General features: G+C 51.4%; 1 protein-coding gene across 10 annotated transcripts in view; it reads left to right on the top strand.

Moving 5' to 3' along the window:
* The window catches only part of DENND1A (DENN domain containing 1A), a 546,843-nt gene that overhangs the window by 519,995 nt on the left and 5,899 nt on the right, over window positions 1-20,949 (top strand). For 5 of the 10 annotated variants that reach the window (XM_023217180.1, XM_023217182.2, XM_023217181.1 and 2 more), the window contains 2 exons: window positions 3,372-3,460; window positions 18,652-18,780. In XM_023217180.1, the coding sequence (XP_023072948.1) occupies window positions 3,372-3,460; window positions 18,652-18,780 (218 nt within the window). Of the gene's footprint in view, window positions 1-3,371; window positions 3,461-4,953; window positions 5,309-18,651; window positions 18,781-20,949 lie in introns of those variants that run through there. The other 5 variants (XM_023217187.1, XM_023217189.1, XM_023217188.1 and 2 more) reach the window with 2 other exon arrangements.

Below are 20,949 nucleotides of genomic sequence, written 5' to 3' on the forward strand. Positions count from 1 at the left end.
GTTTATGCTTTCTGGGCCCCTAAGGACCATTGATTCTACGTGCATTTATGCAAGCATTTCCAGTGGACCCTGCTACAGACTAGGTGGGAACCGGGGAGACTCAGCATATAGAACCCCATGAGGGCCTCGAAGAGGACAGCCTACCAAGCTCCCATGTCAGGAGCCATCAGCCTCCAGTGTGGCTTTGCTGGGTCACGTAGCCACAAACGTTCCAGACAGAAGTGCAGCCGTTGGCCCGGGGTAGCAGGGGCGGGGGAGGGTCTAGCCATTCAACCTTTCTGGAAGGAGCTTTGTAGCCTGGCACCTGTGGCTGGAGTTCAGATGTTACCAGAGGATTTGGGTTTTCTTTTTAAAAACAAGAAAAAGGAAAGAGCAGAAGAAAACCATGCCAGTGTCTCCTGGACGAAGGGGTATGGGTTGGGGCCTGCCAGGGAGAGGCAGGCTGCCGTCGGCCTGCGTGTGAAGCGCTTTATAAGCTCTGTATTTATTATTTCTTGCTCACCATTAAAATCAAATGTACTCAGTGCTTTTGTATTCAATACACATTTAACCCTGCCGACTTAGATTTCTCAGGTTTTAAATCCAGTGGGGAATTGGCTGGCTTCCCAAGTTTCCCCTCCAGTCCCCCTTGAACAGAGCTGGAAATCTCTGTTTAGCATTTTCTCCCCCCGCGGCTGGGATCCTCACACTGGTGGGGCCAGTCACTGTTGTGTGTGCCTGTGGGTTTCTTCCTTCATCCCCAGTACCCACCCTTCCTAAGCACCCCAGAAAGATGAGTGTGGTGGCTGAAATATGACAAGACGTGTCTGCATAGTCTGTGATTCAGGCTTCACTAGTAAACCGTTTTGTCTGTATGTGTCTGTGCCTGGTTGTGGTCCGCCGCCATGCATGTGCGAGGGTGCGTGTGTGTGATTCATACATGTGCCTTCACCTCTTGTGCGTGCCTCTGTGAGTGTGTATTTCTGAGATAGTGTTTACATGGAAGTCTGGAGGCCTCAGTATATCTGAGGATGGTCATGTCTGTGAGTGTAATTTTGTGTCTGGCTTGTCCACACCAGTCAGGTGTGTGTAACTCTGGGTAGGTCAGCAGCTGTGCTGGTGACCAACCGCCTCTGGGTCTGGCGTGTCTTTCTCTCCCTCCCCAGCCTCCGAGGCTCCGGCTCTGTGCTCCCCACCCCCGCCCCTCCCCCACTGCTCTGTCTGTTTTATCATCCCTAATGAAGCAGTCTCCTCCACCGATCCCGCTGATTGCCAACCCATTCCTTTTGTTTGTTGGCGCTGAGCCATTCAGCGGCACTCTGACAGCTCAGCTCGTCTAATTAGCTCTGTTGTTCTTTTTCCCCATGTTTCACCACGTTGCAAGTTCAGTTGAAGTTGCCACAAACTTAATCCCCCCATTTCAGCCACAAGTTCACATTCTTAACCCGCCTTTATTGTAGCGAGGAGCAGCCCTGTGCAAGGACGAGCTGACAGGCCTTAAAGTCTGACCTTTCCTGAAAGCTCTGCCCCAGGGCCCCCCGGGGCAGGGGCAGAACTGCTCCTTCACCCTACCCACACTCCCGCCTTTTGTGGGGAGAAGTTGGGGGTGGGGATCATTCCAGCCAGGTGACCCTGTTGACCAGCTGCCAGAGCTGGGGAAACCAGTTCAGAGTTAGAAGAGCTGCGGGGATATCCACTTGTTTATTGAGCACATGTTGCCTGAATGTGAGCTGTGTGGCAGGCACAGTTCTAATCACGATGATACTAGCACCGTCATTATGCACTTCTCAGATTCGGAGCAGCAATGTTCACTTGTTTCTGAAAATCTTGCTGAGCGACCATGACATACCAGGCAGTCCACAGAACGCGAGGCAGGGATAAGAGAATCCTAAAACTCATCTTCTAACTCAGAGACACCCACTCTTCGTCTTCCTTTTGTTGTTGACAAGAAGGGACATCCAGGTCACAGAGGAGCAGGATGAACATTTATTGAGCCCCCACTGTGTACCAGACCCCCTGCGGGGACTTTCCCTGTATCTGGCCTTCACAATCACCCCATAGACGAAGACAGCCAGTTTGGTGGAATGCCTTTGGTGTTTACCACATCCCTGGTCTGCCAAACCAGTCTGAGATCAGACTGGCCACCCCACAGGAAAAACTTTGGTTAGATCAGACGTGCACAGACCTGAGGGCTTGACTAGACTCCATAAAGACTTGTCTTTTATGCAGCCAGCTTCTGTCATCTGTGTTCCTAAGCCATTGTGCCGTGTCACCCACAAGCTTCTGGGGGGCAAGAGGTGTGATGTTCAGGAGAAAGAGCGGGCAGGCAATGGAGTGTGTGCCTGCTTTCCTTCCCTGTCTTGTCCTGGAAACTCAGCAACTGTGGCATCCCATCTGTGGAGAAAGCAAGCCCCCTGCCCCGGCAGGCTTCGTTGTTTTTATCGGCAGTGAAATTCAGAGATAGACTTTCTCAGCTTAGCTCTCAACCCATCCCTCTCAGGCACTGCGAGTGTACAGAGATGGCCATGCCAAATTAAAGCCGTGTAATGTCAATTGGACCAGATGAGTATACTTCTAAGGGTACCTACAAATTCTCAGCCTCACATCCATCACGGGCTCTGGCAGGGGATGAGGGTGTCCTTCTCTGTGGGCCCTCATCTTGGTTTTCAGAGGCAGTAGGTCAGAAAAACCCATCCCGCTGCTGCAGCAGCAGCTGTGGAGTTAGGAAGCTGGGTCCTTCCTGATGTGCCCACTGGAGACCCTCCCACTAGGTCTGCTCAGCGCGTGTAGCTACACAAGATGGGCAGCATCCAGGCTGAACCCTGCTGGGAGGACCGGCACGGGGATGCCCTGGGAAACAGAAAGACGATTCGTAGTGGCACTCTCTCATGCCTCTCTTATTTAGAGAGGAAAATAAGCACCTTGTGATTCTGTTGTAAAAAGAGCAAACTAAGCATGTGCACCCTGAAAACAAGTGTGAGCACAACCTTTTCTTTCTACAAAACCAGCTTCTGGGCGTCAGAGGAAGATGAGAGGGAATTGTCATTGATAAGGGCCTCTTTGTTCCGGGTACTATGTAGACATCATCTCATTGGACCCTCACCGCAGCCCTGCAAGGAGGCCAGTGGAACTATCCTCATCTTGCAGGTGAAGAAACCGAGCTTTCCAGGAGCACCTTTCTGATTTAAATAGGCCGCAGAATTCCAGTTAATGCGTCTCTCTGCTGCCTATTAGATGGTGATGCTTCTGTGATAGGCTGGGCTATTGTAGCCTGTAGCTTTGAAATTTCCTAAACATTTTTGGGGTGGGGGCGTTTATCCAAATCTTCAGAATGTTCCTGTATGGCTTTTCCAACTCACTCCTTCTTGGGGTCTCCCCCTGTACTCCTCTAGGTGCGCCCACCTCGTCCTCATGTTGTTAAGAGACCAAAGAGCAACATCACAGTGGAAGGCCGGAGGACGTCTGTGCCGAGCCCTGAGCAGTGAGTATTTCGCCTCTCCCCTCTGTCTGCAAGAACCCTCCGTCTGCCGGGCCAGCACTTTGTGAATCTCAAGCGTGTAGCCCTGGCCTTTGTGAGGCTTCCCCGGGGCCCCCAGTGGGTGTTTCACAAAGGGGTCATTCAGGGAACAAGGCTTGATCTCTTACTCGGTCTGGTTGTCACACCAGCGGGAGGCCCCAGAGGCCAGGGAGCCAGGCACTTGGGCTGGATTTCGAGTGGTGGGGTCCAAAGGGTACTTGGCTGGGTTCAGAAGAAGGTCCTAGGCCTCTTGTGCTGAACATACCGAGTCAGTAGGTGAGGGTTAGAACCTGGTGAAGGAGGCCAAGTGTTGAACTGGGTCCACCCACCTTCCTAGGCCTCCGTGGCCGAGATCTGTACACAGGACTGCCCTTATCCACTGTCCCACCCCCACCAGGACCCTTTGCCCACCTGTGCCGGAGCATTTATGTTACTGTGGTTTTTCTTACACACCTCCCTGAGATGCGGAGCTCCCTGGGTGTTATGCCCGGCGCTTCCCGTAGGACTGGCCTAGAGTCACCCGCCCAGGAGGCGTGGGGTAGATGAAGTGAATGAGGGAGGCAGAAAGACAAGCAGTGGCCTGAGGTGGAGCTGCCTGTGGGGGGCGAGGCAGAAGGCCGCAGACCAGACCAGACCAGAGCCGTCCAGACCAGAGCCGTCTGCAGAAGGTAGTGCTGCTTCCCTTTGTCCGCAAGGCGCACAGCCCTCGGTCTCTATCCAGACAACTCAGTGGCTACTCCCTGGCTTCCTGTGATGCCTTGAAAAAGTGCATGAGTTCATCTTGGTCTAGGATTGTTGAAGGAGTCAGAAAAATTACCCCAGGGATCCTGAAGTCATTTGGGTGGAAAGGGGAAGGCCCCCATGTCTGGCTGGCTCTCAGAAAATGTCTCAGGGAAAGAAGGTAAGGGACATGGCAGGTCCTAGACAGAATTGGAGTGAGAAGGAGGGAGAAAAATGATTTCAAACTGTCAAGCTGGGGCCTAACCCAAGTTTCAGTTCACTTCAGCTACCTGGGATTCTCTGGTTAATAGTAAGGGGAAGGAATCAGCCCACCCAGACAGCCCTCAGACTTTGCCCAGAAAGTCCTGGAATTATGTGTGCGTGCGTGTGTGTGTGTGTGTGCGTGCGCGCACGTGCTTGCACACAAGGATGCTAAGTTATGAGAAATTTGGAAGAGAGGACTCCTGAAGTTGGATTAAGTTTAACTTTTGCTCTGCACAATAGCCTGGTGGGAACATGGAGGGATGGATTATGATTGCCCCCTTGTGGAGAAAATGCTGCATGGCACCTGAGTGCCTCCGACTAAAGATTCTTCCTTAAGGGGATGAAATTTGTGACATTTCTTTAAAGTCACACCTTTAAAACTGGACTAAACCTTTTAGACACTGTACCAGGATACAAGGTCACAGGCCTGTTGATATTGAGATGTAAATCCAGAATATTCTTGCATTACACAGAAACACCATTGCAACACCAGCTACGCTCCACATCCTACAGAAAAGCCTTACCCATTTTGTGGCCAAGTTCCCGATGAGAGGCTAGACCTCTCCATCACATTGACTTACGCCGTTGCCCTTCCAGACTGGGCAGAGGGGCTGACTCCACAGTGTGTGCCAAAGAGCCAGTGTCTGGTGATCCCATTTTCCTGCTTATCACCTGAGCCGTGTCAGTATCACTTTCGGGTTTGTTGGTTGGTTGGTTGTTTCAATATGCCCTGTTTTCTACTTCTGTTGGGAAATATTTGGGGTTGAAATAAACCAGTGGGAGCTTGGGAGCCAGTTTGGTGGTTGACAAACTAACAGTGATAGAAAACAAATGACAGGCTTTCTGTGGGCATATGTCACAGCGGCTCGGGCCCACAAGGAGATAGAGGGGTACGTTTCAGGACGTCATTCCAAGGGTTTCTGTTCAAGTGTGTTTAACGAGGAAGGGGAGATTGTTCTCCCATAGTGCCAGTGGCATTTCTGGTGCAACCCGGGTGTTTTTCTACGCCTCTTCCCATGCTGCCTCCCCCCCCCCCCCCCCCCACTGTGCTCCGCCCCTTCCAAATGCCATGTCACAACAGCACTTGAATGTGTTTTTCTCAACTGTCATCAGCTCCAGCTGGCAGGACCAACTTCTTGAAACACAGGAAGCATCCAGCGGAAAATATTTTAATAAAACAGACTCCTCATAAAATATTGTTCAGGGGAGGGGGAAAGAAACCGGCTCCGCCAATCTGTCAGCATTGTATTGGGAGATGTGAGAAGCCAGGCCGGCAGCAGGGGCCCGATCCTAATGGGCCTTTGTTGGGTGGTGGTTCCGTGTTGGGCACACAGACTCGGTGCCTGGCCCTTTAATCTGGCCTGGGTTTTCTTGAATCACAGATCTTCATCTCCACTGGGAATATGAAAGTGCTTGGGAAACTTAGAGGACCAGGGCGGCAGAAAGGGATGCAGGATCTTTGAAGTGGAGGGAAGAGATCCATTCCTCCTGACTTCTTGCCCCGACTCTCACTTCCAATTGCACATTAAATAATCCCAGCACTTTGGGAGGCCAAAAAGGGTGGATCACCTGAGGTCAGGGGTTCGAGACCAGCCTGGGCAACATGGTGAAACCCCGTCTCTACTAAAAGTACAAAAATTAGCCGAGTGTGGTGGTGCACCCCTGTAATTCCAGCTACTCAGGAGGCTGAGGCACAACAATCACTTGAACTGAGGAGGCGGAGGCTGCTGTGAACTGAGATCACACTACAGCACTCCAGCCTGTGCAGCAGAGAGTCTGTCTCAAAAATAAAATAACCAGCTCTGTGGACAGCAAGATGGGGCTGATTGAGAGCAAGATTGTCTCCTGAAATAGCTGACTCTCTGGCCAGTCCACCCGTGAAGTTCATTTCTTCCTTCTCAGCTGATGTCCATCCCTCCGTCGTTCTATCTGTCCATTCATGCATTCATTCATTCAGCAAGTAACTTTGAAAACCTACTAGGCACAAGCACGTGATATTTTTTTAAAAGGAGGCCTGAAAACGGAGTTCCCATGCTGACTCTTGATTGACTTGCATTTTCCCAAAATGAAATTTTCCTGTGTCAAATTTTCTTTCTGAATCAACGGTAGGTTTCCTAGCCCCTTAAAACTGGCCGTTGACAATTGGAAGAAGACTTCAAAAAGATTTCCGGGGGAAACATTCCCTCTACTTTTCAGGTGACATTACTTGGTTAACATTCAGTTACTAAATCTCTTCGAGAAGTACTGGCTACTTCCATTACTATTCAGAGGACAGCTAGCTGATGGGATGCCCGGGGCTTCCCTGCGGCAGGGATCAGGGTAGGAGGGATCCTACAGGAGAGGCTGTGGGCTAGACACCAGTCAGCAGGGGGTGCAGTGGAGCACCCATTGATTTCTAGGCCCTCTTGGGCTAGCATCGTTTCTTCCGGAGTGGGAGCTCAGGCTCAGAACGTGGATTTGACCAGTCTTCCCAAGGTCACCCAGTTGAAAAGTGACCAGGCCAGCATTCACAATTCTTGATTTCATTCTCTCTATGACACTCTGATGCTGTCCTTGGAACGGGGCCCTTGAGGGTCTGTCTTTAGTCTGGCTTTGCCCAGAGAGAGCTCCACATCCTAAAATGAGATGGCCTGTCTAGCAGGCCACCCTTCGTCTCTGGCTCCCTGAAGGCTGGAGTTCAGTCTGAACTGGATCTATTCAGTCTTCTTACCACCAAAGAAACCATGTGCACTCGTGCCTGACTGTTTCTTCTTGGGGAAGGAAAGAGAAATGACATTTACCAAACATCCCTTAAGATTGTCAAAGGTATTAGCTGGGCATGATGGCGTGTGCCTGTGGTCCCAGCTAGTTGGGAGGCTGAGGCATGAGAGTTGCTCGACCCCTGGGGAGTTGAAGGTTGCAGTGAGCTGAGATCATGACACTGCAGTCCACCCTGGGCCTCAGAGTGAGACCCTATCTCAAAACACAAAATAAAAAAGATTGTCAGAGGTAGGTGGTAGCTTTCCCATTGAACAGACAGAAAAACTGAGGCTCAGAGAGACTTTCAGTAACTTGCCCAAGGTTTCTCAGGGCCAGAAAATGGTAAGATCAGCTGTCTGATGACAGGACTGGTCCATTCTTCTCTACCATCCGGGCTTTCTGTTAACACCTAATGAGCTTCATGTGCTTCTCTGCCTAGTGGGGATGATGGCTGTGGCAGTGGGCACAGTGAGGTTCGCAGCTTCCCTCCTATTAAAAGTGGGCCGTGGCCAGGTGCGGTGGCTCACGCCTTTAATCCCAGCACCTTGGGAGGCTGAGGAGGGTGGATCACTTGAGGTCAGGAGTTCAAGACCAGCCTGGCCAATATGGTGAAACCCCATCTCTACTAAAAATACAAATAATTAGCTGGGTGTGGTGACACATGCTTGTAATCCCAGTTGCTAGGGAGGCTGAGGCAGGAGAATCGCTTGAACCCAGGAGGTGGAGCTTGCAGTGAGCCGAGATCACACCACTGCACTCCAGCCTGAGTAACAGGACAAGACTCTGTCTCCAAAAAAAAAAAAAAAAAAAAAAAAAAGACAGAAATAAAACAGGCTGTGGTGGTTTCTGTGGGCTGTGCACGGCTGCCAGGCCCCAAGTTATTTTCCTTTTGGCCTGCCAGATATAGGGGAATTGCCCATCCAACTGGGTGCTTGGAAAGAGCCAATGGCAGGCTCTGAAAGGCAGCGTTGTGGTCTGAGCTGCCCAGCCCCTCAGGGTGGCACACGGTATGCAGACTAAGGCCAAGGCAGGGAGTGACACATTGATCCTGGGGAGCATCTCTCTGCCAGGCAGCTAGTCATTTGTTCCCTGCTGGGAACAAATGGCAGTAGGGGCTGGGGCACTGGCCCTCACAGAGTTGCTGAGAGTCTGGAGGGAGATAATTATAGGCATCTGCCACCTGTTTAATCTTCACAGCCCAGATATAGGGCTGTCTTCTGAGTCTTAAGGGTTAAGGGGCTTGCAGCTGGTTGTGGATCCGACGTGCCCCTCCTGACCACCTGCACGCAGAGCCAAGTTCTTTCCACTGCACACCTTGTCTCCTAGTGGGTGAGACACTGAACACCCTCCAGTCACATGAGGGTCTTGACTGGCTGCATCCTGGTTATTTGAAGTTCCACTGTACTAAGTAAGAAGGGTCCAGACTCAGCCACCAGGGCCCAGGGCTGTTGCCCAACTCACCTCTCTGGCCAGATCCATGCAAAATCTGCTCTTTTCAGGTAATTTTTGGTTTGTGAAAATTACCTGGTAGCCTGATAGACAATCTGGAATGTTAGGGGAAAGAGACAAATCCCATTACTTTCATTCCACTACTTATTAGCATTCCTGGAAATCCCTGCCCAGTCTTTATCCTGCATGTCTTTTACAGAGCTGCAACTTCCTTGCAGCATGCCAGCATGTGGACTTGTTCCGTGTGTCTCTGTAACCTCTATTGTCTGTGACTGCAGAGGATCTCATTGTGTGTACGCTCGTGGTCTGCCTAACTATTGCCGTCATACTGGATCTTTAGATCCTTTCCAGGTTTTCATTAATATGAAAAAAATGCGAGGGTAAATATCCTTATTCTAGGCTGGGCACGGTGCCTCATGCTTGTATCCCAATACTTTGGGAGGCCGAGGTGGGTGGATCACTTGAGGTCAGGAGTTCGAGACCAGCCTGGCCAACATGGTGAAACTCCGTCTCTACTTAAAATACAAAAATTAGCCGGGCGTGGTTGCGCACACTTGTAATCTCAGCTACTCGGGAACCTGAGGCAGGGTAATCACTTGAACCCGGGAGGCAGAGGTTGCAGTGCAGAGATCATGCCACTGCCCTCCAGCCTGGGCAGCAGAGTGAGACTCTTAAAAAAAAGAAAAAAGAAATGGAATTATTGACAACTCCCATTGACTGGGAATGTGCTAAGCACTTCACGTACACCATTTCATTTAATTCTCACAAGAAATATGTAGGGGGAGCTCTTATGAGATCTATTTTATAGAAATAGCTGAGACTTCAAGAGATTGTCACTGCCCTTGGTCACACAGCTAGTTAGTAGCAGACCTGAGCCTCAAACATGCCTCTTTAATACCAAAAGCCTTTACCCTTAACTAGTCATAAGAAGATTTCTGCTTCATATTGCCAGACAACTTTCTGAAGAATTGTACCCCCTTATTTTGTACCCTCACCAGAACTGGACTCCTGGACGTCTGGTTCTGGTGGACCCAGAGAAACGTGTGACTGGCATTCAAACATGCGTCCGAATCCTTCTGGACAAGGACAACTTTTGCAGGCCATGCTAGCTAGGTAGACAGTCTGTACCCCAAATGCCCAGCCCCTCCTGCCTAGGAATTGGAGTGTCTGATCCTCTGAATTGCACTGCATGACCCCAGCACCAAAGCCCCAGAAGATTAAAATAAGATCAGAAGAAGCTGCCAGAAGCATTTAGTGAGAAAACTCCGCCTGAAGTCCAGGTCTCAGAATGATTTGCAAGGGACTCTTTGGACACTCGCACACATGCTCTGGCAAAAGCTGGCGTGCTGCTTGTGCACGTTCAACAGCCTTGCCCTCCTCGGGCCTGGGCTCAGCACAGCCTCGGCAGTTCAGTTGCTCCCAGCTGTGGATCACAAAAGGGTAGAGCACTTTCCCTCCTGCACAGCCCCACAGCTGCCCTGGGGGCGTGGGCCCATCATTTGGATGGCGGCCTGGTGCATGGGCAGAGTTCTGGCATCCAACAGGCCTGAGTCAGCCTTCTGGCCCACCAGGCACCGGCCTGGAGGTTCTGGGCACGTCTCCTGGCCCTCCTTTCTTAACATTAACATCTCCAGGAGTGTGGCTGCGGAAAAAGCCCACAGGAGGCACTGGCATCCTGAGTGAGCAGGGCGTGTGGCCTCCCTTCTGGCCTTACCTCTTGAGGTGGCCGCCACAGCCTCAGCACTCTGACACTCCCAACACCTCCCCCCACGAACCGCCCACTCTCCTCCCTCCCATGCCCACAATCCCCTGCGCGTCTCCTGATCCGGCAGTGACCTGCCATGTTGTAGTTTTCTCTTTATCTCTCTCTCTCACACACACACACACGCACACACCAGGCACACCAGTAGTCTGTGAGCTCCTCCTCAGCTTTGACTCTCCAACTCCTGGACCACAGCCAAGACCAGACCTCTGCTCAGAGATGTTTCCTGGGTGAATGAAGAAAGGAATCTGTGAAGGCAGAGTGTGGCTTGCTGTCAGGTGCCTGGGAGGCCGGGGAGGGGCGTCCAGTGACAACCACAGACAGGTAAAGAGCACCTACTCTGTGCCAGGTGTGATTAGGACGTGCGTATGAAGCTGCCAGTGCATCCCCGGCCCTCTAAGAGCCAAGAACTCTGCTCAGCCCCAGGAGTAAGTCTCCAAGATGCCAGCTGGGCCCTCAGCCCCAGGGGGTAGGGGCAGCTGTCTGGGCTCTACCCCCTGGCAGGGTGCCAGGGCCCACTCCCAGAGCAGCCAGCCGTTCAAACACATGAGCAGAAGGTCACAGACCCAATTAGCAGGGCTAGAGGCCTCTCACTATCACTGTCTCTCACACACACACACACACACACGGTGGATTCTGTGCCCTGGAGACAAAACCAAGCCTGAAGCCAGCCGTGGAGCCGGAACCTAGACTGGAAAAGCAGGAAGTGCCAAGGATGCTTCACCTCTGCCCGCCCAGCATCCCCACAAAGATCTGCAGCAGCCCAGGAAGACACGGGACCCATTTGTCTGTCACCGCTTCTGCCTGGCGACTCGGAGGAAAGGACTTTTCTCAGGAACTGTCACCACGGGGAGTTAATTCCAGCTGGAAACCAAGCCTTGGGGATGCTTTAGGAACCGGGGCCTCATCCTCAAGACATGACTGATTTCAGTCACCCCTGAAAGGCTTTGCCATCCCACCTGAGCCCTCTGCCTCTTCCAGATGCCACATCGCCATTTCTCAAGTGCCTGTTTTGTGCCCAGCAATTTCACAAGTGTCGTCTTGGCTAAACTCCCTGCTCCCCAAAAAATCTTCACAGCCTGGGCATTCAGCCATGAGGGAGCCACTGCTGTAGCCAGTGGAATGACGTGCCGTCCGTCCAGGATGTGCACCCGGGCAGCCAGGTCCCACGGCCACTGCTTTCTTGCCCCCTCCCCATGGTTCCCAGAACTCAGTCTCCAGATCTGGGCTCCAGGATGCAGAGGCTGTCCTCGGGGTGAGGGGCTGTGTTCTGCACAGTGCCTCTTCCCTGCAGAGGACAGTGTCCCCAAGGCATCCCCAGCTCCATCTTCCCTCCACCACAGAGCCTGAAGCCCACGTCCTGTGCTCGGGCCACTGCCTATGTGAGTGTCCGGCCAGTGGCCGTGGAAGCATGGGTATGGACGTGTGAAATTTGCATTCATGATTTTTGTTGAAAGAAGGAAGGAGTGAACCTACAGACTGAGAAGTAATTAAATAAATGCCTGAATAAAGGCTGGAGAAGCCAAGGGCATAACCCAAGAGAGGGGGATGGGCAGCCAGGCATGCTTCCTGCTTGACTGCTGCCACCCCAAGGCCTTGCACCACCCCTAAACTTGCACATAACCTCTCATCCTTGCACTGGCTCCAGGCCCTCCACGACCTGGTCCCTGCCAACCTCCAGCCTCTTCTCTTGAACTCCCCACCCCGACATCAAGTTCCCTGTGCCTGCCCCTTTCGGAGATGCGTCCAGGTCATCATGATACCTCTCCCATACTCAGGATTAAAAGTCCAGCTCCGGCCAGGCACTTTGGGAGGCTGAGGCGGATGGATTGCCTGAGTTCAGGAGTTCAAGACCAACCTAGGCAACATGGTGAAACCCCATCTCTACTAAAATTAAAAAAAAAAAAAAAATTAGCCAGGCATGGTAGTACATACCTATAGTCCCAGCTACTCTGGAAGCTGAGGCAGGAGAATCGCTTGAACCCATGAGGCGGAGGTTGCAGTGAGCCAAGATTGTGCCACCGTACTTCAGCCTGGGCGACAGAGTGAGACTCCATCTCAAAAAAAAAAAAAAAAGTCCGGCTCCCACATCACCTCCCAAATGGAGCCTTGTCCAAGACCCCTTGAGCCAGGCACGCCCCCACCACTGTCCTCTGGCAAAGCAAGTCCCCAGTGGGGCGGGAAGGACCTGGTGTCGCACACTCACCCATCTCCCCTACCTCCCCTAAACCAGTTCACTAGACAGGCAGAACAAGCAGAGCACCCTGGTGATCGTGACTTGTTGCAACAATAATTCTTCTTATCGTTGTTGCTTTTAAGTAGATATTCACCTGCAACTGAATATACAGGTTCCTATGTACAGTAGCTTCCTCTGTCTCCAGCTCTTCCTCCCTGAGAACAGTCCTAGCTCTTATCCTGGGTCTCTCAGAGAACAGCTCCAGTCCAATTCCAGCTTCCTCTATGGGGCATGTACCACTCTGTAGCCCCAGAGACCCCGCAGTCTTGGTTCAGAGCCACCTTCTATTTTTTTTTTTTTTTAAGATGAGGTCTAGCTGTGTTGCCCAGGCTGACCTGGAACTCCTGGGCTGAAGCGATCCTCCCACCTCAGACTCTTGAGTAGCTGGAACTTCAGAGATTCCTGTGCTGTGGAATCTCTGGCAGGAGACTGTGGTTCCCAGATAATTCTGATATGCTGAGATATAGCCAGCTGAGGACCACTAACCATGCCTGGAAAGTTCTGGGAAGGCAGGGACTGCCTTATTCATCGTTGAACATCTAGGAAAGACCCCGCACAGCATACAGATGCCCGGAATCTGCTTGTTGGCAGGTGAACGTGGCATGTGGACAGTAGTGGATTATTCACTGTGTGCTCAGCACCATGCAAAGCCCTTTACATATACAGTGGAATATTCACTGTGCTCAGTGCCATGCAAAGCCCTTTACAAATACTTGCATTTAAGTTTTCCTGTAAGACTCTCAGGAGGGCTACAGAATCTGCATTTTACAGATAAGAAAATAAGGTTGCCAAGATGTGGAACAAGCCCAAAGGTCCATCAATCAGCAAGTGGATAAAGAAACTGTGGTACATCTATGATGGAATACTACTCAGTCATGAAAAGGAATGATTGAATGGCATTCACAGCAACCTGGATGGGATTGGAGACTCTTATTCTCAGTGAAGTAACTCAGGAATGGAAAACCAAACATCGTATGTTCTCATAAGCGGAAGCTAAGCTATGAGGATGCAAAGGCATAAAAATGATGCGATGGACTCTGGGGCCTCGGTGGGGAAATGGTAGGAAGGGGGTGAGGGGTAAAAGGTTACAAATTGGGTTCAGTGTATACTGCTCAGGTGATGGGGGCACCAAAATCTCACAAATCACAGCTAAAGAAATTACGCATGTATCCAAATACCACCTGTTCCCCAAAAACCTATGGAAATAGAAAATTAAACCACAAGAAAGTTAGGTTCAGGGAAGTGAAGTGACTTTTCCAAGGTAGCCTGGCTAGGAGGGGGAGGGTAGTGGACAGTTAGACTGGCACCCACCAGACAGGCAGGACCCCGCCTCACCCTGGGACCTGTCCCTGCTCGTCAGCACCTGCCCACTGGAGCCACGTGACAGAGGGACACAGCGTAGCCAAGACATTTACAAAATGAAGATCCTTTGTGCCTGAGTGAAGTGATCCTTTCAAAAATGATCGCCAGCTCCCCTTCACCACCTCCGGAGACCAAGTCCTGGCTGATTTTTCCCCGTCTTTATCTCAAGTACATTTAAATGTCAATTAAATTTGAAATATCTACATTTGTCAGCATTTCATTTTGGGCCAGCGTGACGTGCTGCTGATTTGTCCACGCAATGTGACACATGAAAAAAACTCCCAAGATGCAGATCTTCCTCATTAAAAAATAAGCCGGTGCGATCCTGGTGCGGCAGAGAGCATGGAGCACGTCCCCGCTTCCTGATGCCGTGTCTCTGACATGGTATTTAAAAAGGAACAGCCTCGCCTGTCACCACTGTCACACGCGCGCGCTAACCAGCGACACGTTGAACCAAACATTAGAAGGGGTTCGGGAAGTCATCTGCATGGGAACTCTGCGCTGAGACGAGGTGGGCAGAGGCGGGAGCAGCCGTGGGGGACGATGGGGTCTGATCCGATCCGTGACGGAAGGCCAGCCTTTCTTCCACGCCAAGCAAAACTCTGGCAGCCCTCGCTGGGCAGCCAAGTTTGCCGCAACCTGCCTTTTCACAGATAGCTCTTTGTGTGTAATAAAATCCAGGCAAGTGGTGGGTGACAGACTGCAGGGGAGTAGCTGAATTGGGTTAATGAGGGAAAAGGTGCTTTTTGTTTTTTTTTTTTTTTCATCATATTCTGCCTTAAGCTAATAAAAAATTTAAGCCTGGACGTTTTCGATGGTTCATCCTTTATCTCTGACAAATATATGACTGTATGTTTCATGGGAGAACATGGGCAGCTGAATTTAAGTAAGTTTATTTTGAAACCTCACCTTTCATTAAAAGTAAAAGAGGAAACACCCTATCTCTTATTTCGTTGTTTCTGACCCAGGAAACTGAAGAGGTAAGATCCCGTAGTGGTTGAAAGTCGGCGAATCCACATTCAGTTCCCAGCTCTACCTTTAGCTGCTGTGTGACCCCGGGCAAGTGCCTCGCCCTCTCTGAGCCTCGGCTACTTTGTCTGCAAAATGGGGTTGCAATAAAGAATTCATGAGAAATTGTATGGACAGCATTTTGCCCAAGGCTTGTAAGTACTGCTGGTGTTATCGCCATCCATGTGGCCTGGATTTTACAAAGCTCTGATCTGACCACATCAGATGACAAATTTCTCACCAGGGTGTGCCCTGCCACTCTCAAGAGATGGGTGGTATATTCTGGAGACAGCTGGGTCTCCTGTGGAAAACATTGCCCAACCAGCCTGGCCCGGTCAGTACATCTGACTGGAGAAGGAAAGTGGCCTGTGAACTGGAACCTGCGGTTCCTTCTCTTCCCCCGCCTGCCACAGTCACGCCAGTGTGGGAGCCCCCAGCCCCCTCCACCATCTCAGCAGCGTGGGCGGCACTGGATTGTGACACTGGCCTGAACGGCGGCCGCCTGATCTACCGAAGCCAGGGCGCGGCCCAGCACGGAGGCTCCTCGCTCCTAGGTGAAGCCGGAAATTCCTCGCAGGTTGAGTGGCGTTGCACCAACATGTCAAGCTGTGATCTGTGCCCTCTTGTCAGAGCCAGAGGTGGGGGCCTGTGCTTAGACAGACGTCAGAAAGGCAACCAAGGTGGACACGAGGGCAACTGGAAAGCCTCCCTCCATTTGGCCCGAGCAGGGGCTGGTGTCCCCTCGTGTGCATCTAACCCGAGCCCCGCTCACGGGAGAGTGAGGACCCTGGGAGTGGACTGTCCGGGCTGCAGTCCCCATTCTCCACTTCTTGGCCACATGGTCACCTCTTCACCAGTGATGCCCCAGTGCACAGCTAGCCTGGGTCTGCTCGCAGCAAGCAGGCTGAGAGTGCCTGTTGCTTGGGTACTCAGATGGAAAGATGGATGGGTACACTCATGAAGGCCTCATCCTCTAGAAAATCAGTATGGTGACACCTTCTTGTTAGGCTCTTGTGAGGGGTAGAAATGGCCTCTAGAAAGCACAGTGCCTGCTTGTTGATGCCGTTTGAAACACTTTCTGCCTGCCCCTACCTCCCTGGCACCCTCACCTTCAAACATCGTCCCATTCTTCACGTCTTAGCATCTCAGAACAGTCTGGGGAAAGGGGACAGTATGGTGCAGCTCCAGGAAGATGGTAAAGTGGGGGTTCCCCCAGCAAGCCGGCTTTCATTCACTCACAAACTTCCACAGCATTCATGCTGTACCCCAGGTGGGGAGAAAGAGAACAAGCCAGGCCCTGCCCTTGAGAAGCTCGACTCAGAAACAGTGGCAAGAGGCTAAATGGTGTCTAAGAAGTGCTAAGACGCACAGCCAGAGAGCGCTCCTAGACTCCAGTGGGCTTCACAGCAGTCCCATTAAGCTGAGTCTTCAAGACCGAAGAGCAGTCAGTGCTCCAAGCAAAGGTGACAGGGATGGGGAATATCCAGGGCCGGTGTGGTCAGAGATGGTAAGCATGGCCGAAGTGCAGGGGAGGCCAGGAGAGGGCCCCAGAGGTAGGCAGAGCTGACACACAGCGTCACTCCTGCCCTGCTTGGAGCCCAGGCCTGGCACGGCTGCTCAGCAGTGCATCCCACGAGCTCCCCAGAGTGCGGTGGAAGCCCACGGCCTGCCCACCCTCCGCCCCTCGCCTGCTCAGGAGAGCAGTCAGTGCTGCAGAGAGTGGGCTCCCCCTAACTTTGAAACAACTTTGAAATAATATGTCTGAACATATTATTCCTAACCCTTTGCTCCACAGATTTATTTATTCACCATACCACCAACTGCAGCAAGATCACAGTTCAGAATGGCAGATTCGTAGGTTTTAGCAGGAGAGTGACAAGTGTGGGTTTGTGATTGAAAGAGACTCTGGTGGCTGTATGGAGGGTAGCCTTTCTGCTCTGTCTTCTTTGCTGTGGAAGTGGCAGGAGCCAGGTGCCCTGGCCCCAAGATTCCTGCAAGTCAGGTCTTCCTGGCCTCCCCACTGAGGCAGGAAAAATGCCCCCTGGACCAGAGCCCTCTCTAGTCCAGGAAGGGCTGAGTTGTGTCTCGCCCCTGACAGCCAGCAAGGCAGCCTGGGAGCAGAGAGGAGCCCAGCGCTGCGACTCGCCGCCTCCTGTTATATAACCCTGGGCTACTGGCTTCCCCTCCTGAGCCTCAACCTCCACTGCAGTTCGAGGACAAAAGTCTGCCTGGCCAGCCTCTGGGAGGAAGTGAGGGTTCTGATGTGCAAGTGCTGGGGTGGGCACCAGCCCTGGCGGATTGCAGCAAAGCGCAGGCACAGGCCACTCGCCCCGTCCCCCTGTGCAGCCACTGTCTCTGACTCACCCTCCAGCTGTGGTTCTTGTGCTCTTTTTTTGGACACATTGCCCTCTCCTGAAATAAAACCTCAAAAGAATTCCAGCATACAGAGCAGAGAAGGGAGATGGCTTTGGCTGGGGGGTGAGGGGAGAGGAGGTAGCCTATGCCAGCCTCCATACCCCATAGTCTCCCCAAACTTCACTTGCCTCAGAGCAAGCCAGCCCACAGAATGGGGCAGGGGTGCGGAACACCCCTGGGTCTGCTCACACCGAGCAGGCTCAAAATGCCTCTTGGTGGAACACACAGAGACACCTACTCCCCAGCGCAAGGGCCGGGATTTGAACCCAGGGCTGCTAGTCCAGCTCGCCCCTGCTGAGCACGTGGCCTCTGGTGGGCCCTGGTCAGTATATAATTCATGGGAGCCGGACGTGGAGTTTCTCCAGGCTGTGTATGTGTTGGTGTTTATAGAGGTAGAGCTCACAGGTGGCTGACAAGGGAGATGCATTTTTTATAACAATGAATATTTAATTTCCACATCACAGATGAAAAAGACTCTCTGAAGAGGCATCTGAGGGAAACTCCAGAGAGCAGCCGCTAATCAGAAAAGGGCCTTCTCGCGAGAGCTCTTCTGCACGGCTCACTTTTTTCTTTAACTTTTTTATTTTTTATTTCTTCCTGATTATTGGAGTAGATATGCTCATTGTAGAAAATGTATAAGACACAGAAAAATAAAAAGCAGCAAGGGGGAAAGAAATCACCTATGATTCCACTGGCTGTTATTGACATTAGCCATGTACCTTTCCAGTCTTTTTTCTATGAATTTTTCCATAAGCAGATAACAGCGAATGCGGTGTGATTGCAGTTCTGCATCCTGATCTTTAAATTTGTCTTCATAAACATTGCGTTTCGTGGAAGGACAAGACTCAGCCACTGCGCCAGCTGGCTATTGCTGACAATGTAGGTTGTTCCATGCTTTAATATTATAAACACCCGTGATGACCATCTTCAGGCGTGATTCTTTGCCAACTTTGAGGGTTAACCAAATGGAAGTGGGATTACTAGGTCCTATGTGATGGGTCATGAGTTGAAGGCTCTGGACACATGGCAAATTTAGTTTCTTTTCTATCTGAAACGAGCTTCCTCTCCTGGGGGCTGCCACCCCAGGCTGGCACAGGGAGCCAGGCATGGAGCCCAGAGGCCTGCTTCTCGCCTGCACATGAAGTTCTGAGGGCGCCCCTAACTGCCTGTTCTCTTCTCTTTTGTCTTCCTCTGCCCCAGCCTGGTAAAGCCCTTACGACACTACGCGGTCTTCCTCTCCGAAGACTCCTCTGACGATGAATGCCAGCGGGAAGAGGGCCCGAGCTCTGGCTTCACCGAGAGCTTTTTCTTCTCTGCTCCCTTTGAATGGTCTCTTCTTCCTTCTTCCATTTCCCTGAGCTCGGCTTGGTGACTCTGCGGGGCTGCATGGGGAAAGCGGGGGGCTGGTGATGCTTGCCTTTGTGTCGGGGGGAGGGTGTCTGGAGCTGCTGCCTGCCGGTGCCCCAGTGCCAACATGCAGGGTGGACGCCACCTCCGTGTGCCACCTCTCAGGGCATCCGTTCTGCTAGCTCCACAGGGGCTGTGACAATTGAGTAAGGTGACAGGGTGATATGTGAGCGTTGGTCCCCGTAGAGATGGAAATGTGCTTGATTGCTAATGGAACTGGTGACTACAATTAGCCTGGTTGTTGATCTCCAAGTTCTTCTTTATCTCAGCATGTCTTTGAAAGCCATGGAGATGGGAGTCAGAGTTTAAGTTAAAAAAGAAAACGTTCCTCATATGAAATGTTTGTATTGAATGCCAGCCTATCCGAGTGTTCTAATCTGCCTGACTTTTTAAAGATAATTTTAATCATTATTATTTATAGCCTAAGCCTCATACCAATTAAAAGTAGTGATTTTTAAAAGTTTCATCCACCATCCAACCACCCCTAAAATTAAGCTGCTGTCACCCTCCTTTCTTTACCTGTCCTTGCCCCTCTACCCACAGTGTTTCAGAGCTGGGATTGAGCAGACAGACAGACAAAAGCTGTTTGCCCTTGTTAACACGGTTCTGTGTTTTTAATGGGAGCCTCTAAGGGAATGGAAAGTGCCATGTGCTGGATGCCCACGGTGACCACAGCAACCTTCCAGGGAGCATGTTAATCGTTTTGGTCATTGCACAGAAAAGGAGATGCCTTTCCCTCCCTCTCCCTCATGTCCCCTGCACCCTCTCCCTGTCCCAAACCCCAGCATCAGGTCCCTCCCCATGGGGTGGCCTGTGGGTTCCTCTAAGGACCTTATAAACCCCAGGCTGCTCGGCCCCCTGTAGTCAACCCCACAGGGTCAGAGGGTCCTGACCCTTTCCTGCCACTAGGTCACTGGGGACCCAGACAAGTCACTCCCCTCCCAGTGTCCTCACTTAGAAAGTAGTGGCCTTGCCAAGCACAGTGGCTCACACCTGTAATCCCAGCACTTTGGAAGGCTGAGGCAGGTGGATCACTTGAGGCTAGGAGTTCGAGACCAGCCTGGCCAACATGGGGAAACCCCATCTCTACTTTAAAAATACAAATATTAGCTGGGTGTGGTGGCACACACCTGTAATCCCAGCTATTCAGGAGACTGAGGCAAGAGAATCACCTGAACCCCGGAGGCAGAAGTTACAGTGAGCCGAGATCACACTGCTGTACTCCAACCCGGGTGACGGAATGAGACTCTGCCTTAAAAAAAAAAAAAAAGTAGTGGCCTAAGCTGGTGTCATCCAAGCATCACACATCACTTTTGCTGTATATCAAATCTTTGTTTCAATTTTTTTCAAAAGATTTTAAAATTAGCCTTCTCCTAAGCAATAATATCTATGATATCATAGGCTTAATGTATTAGTTATTATTTCTGTTGCTAATTAGAACAAAAATAGAACCTTTAGCATAAGACATGTTCATCTATGTGTCAACTTAAAAAACCTTTTGGGAAAAGGCACCCTGCTGCCAGCCAGGAGTGCACCAGATCAAGTCCAAGACCCAGCTCCATCATATCCTCTCTGAACTAACTGATGCCTTAATTATTTAAATAATGGCGAGGGCTGGCTTCCTTAGCCCATGACCTCAGAGGTCAGTACAGGCCTTTGTGTGTGTGTTTGAAAAGAAACTGGCCCATCCTAACTGAAAATGGGTTCAAAACGGGTTCCTTAAGTTCCAGAAGCACACTGACTTTAACCCTTTCATTGTGCTCGTCTTGATTAAAGGGTCTCTAATTCCTTGGTCAGGGTGAGTGAGGGACGTTTGAAGCCTCTCAAGCTTGGCTTCCATTTCCACCCCTTGGGAGTGCTGTGTGACATAGGTGAGTTATTAACATCTCTGAGCTTCATTCCTCATCCATAAAGTGGGGGTGTAAGTCCGACTTCCTGGCCTGCTAGCATTGCTTCAGCGAGAGAGTACATGATGGAGTCCCTGTCCATCACTGATATTGTTTGATGAGCCCCCCCACCCTGCAGTCTTCACTGCAGTCTTCACTGTGAGCCTACCCTTGACCGCCAGGTGGTGCCCTTCCCCCACTTTAC

The sequence above is a fragment of the Piliocolobus tephrosceles genome, chromosome 14, assembly GCF_002776525.5.
Source record: "Piliocolobus tephrosceles isolate RC106 chromosome 14, ASM277652v3, whole genome shotgun sequence".
NCBI lineage: Eukaryota > Metazoa > Chordata > Mammalia > Primates > Cercopithecidae > Piliocolobus > Piliocolobus tephrosceles.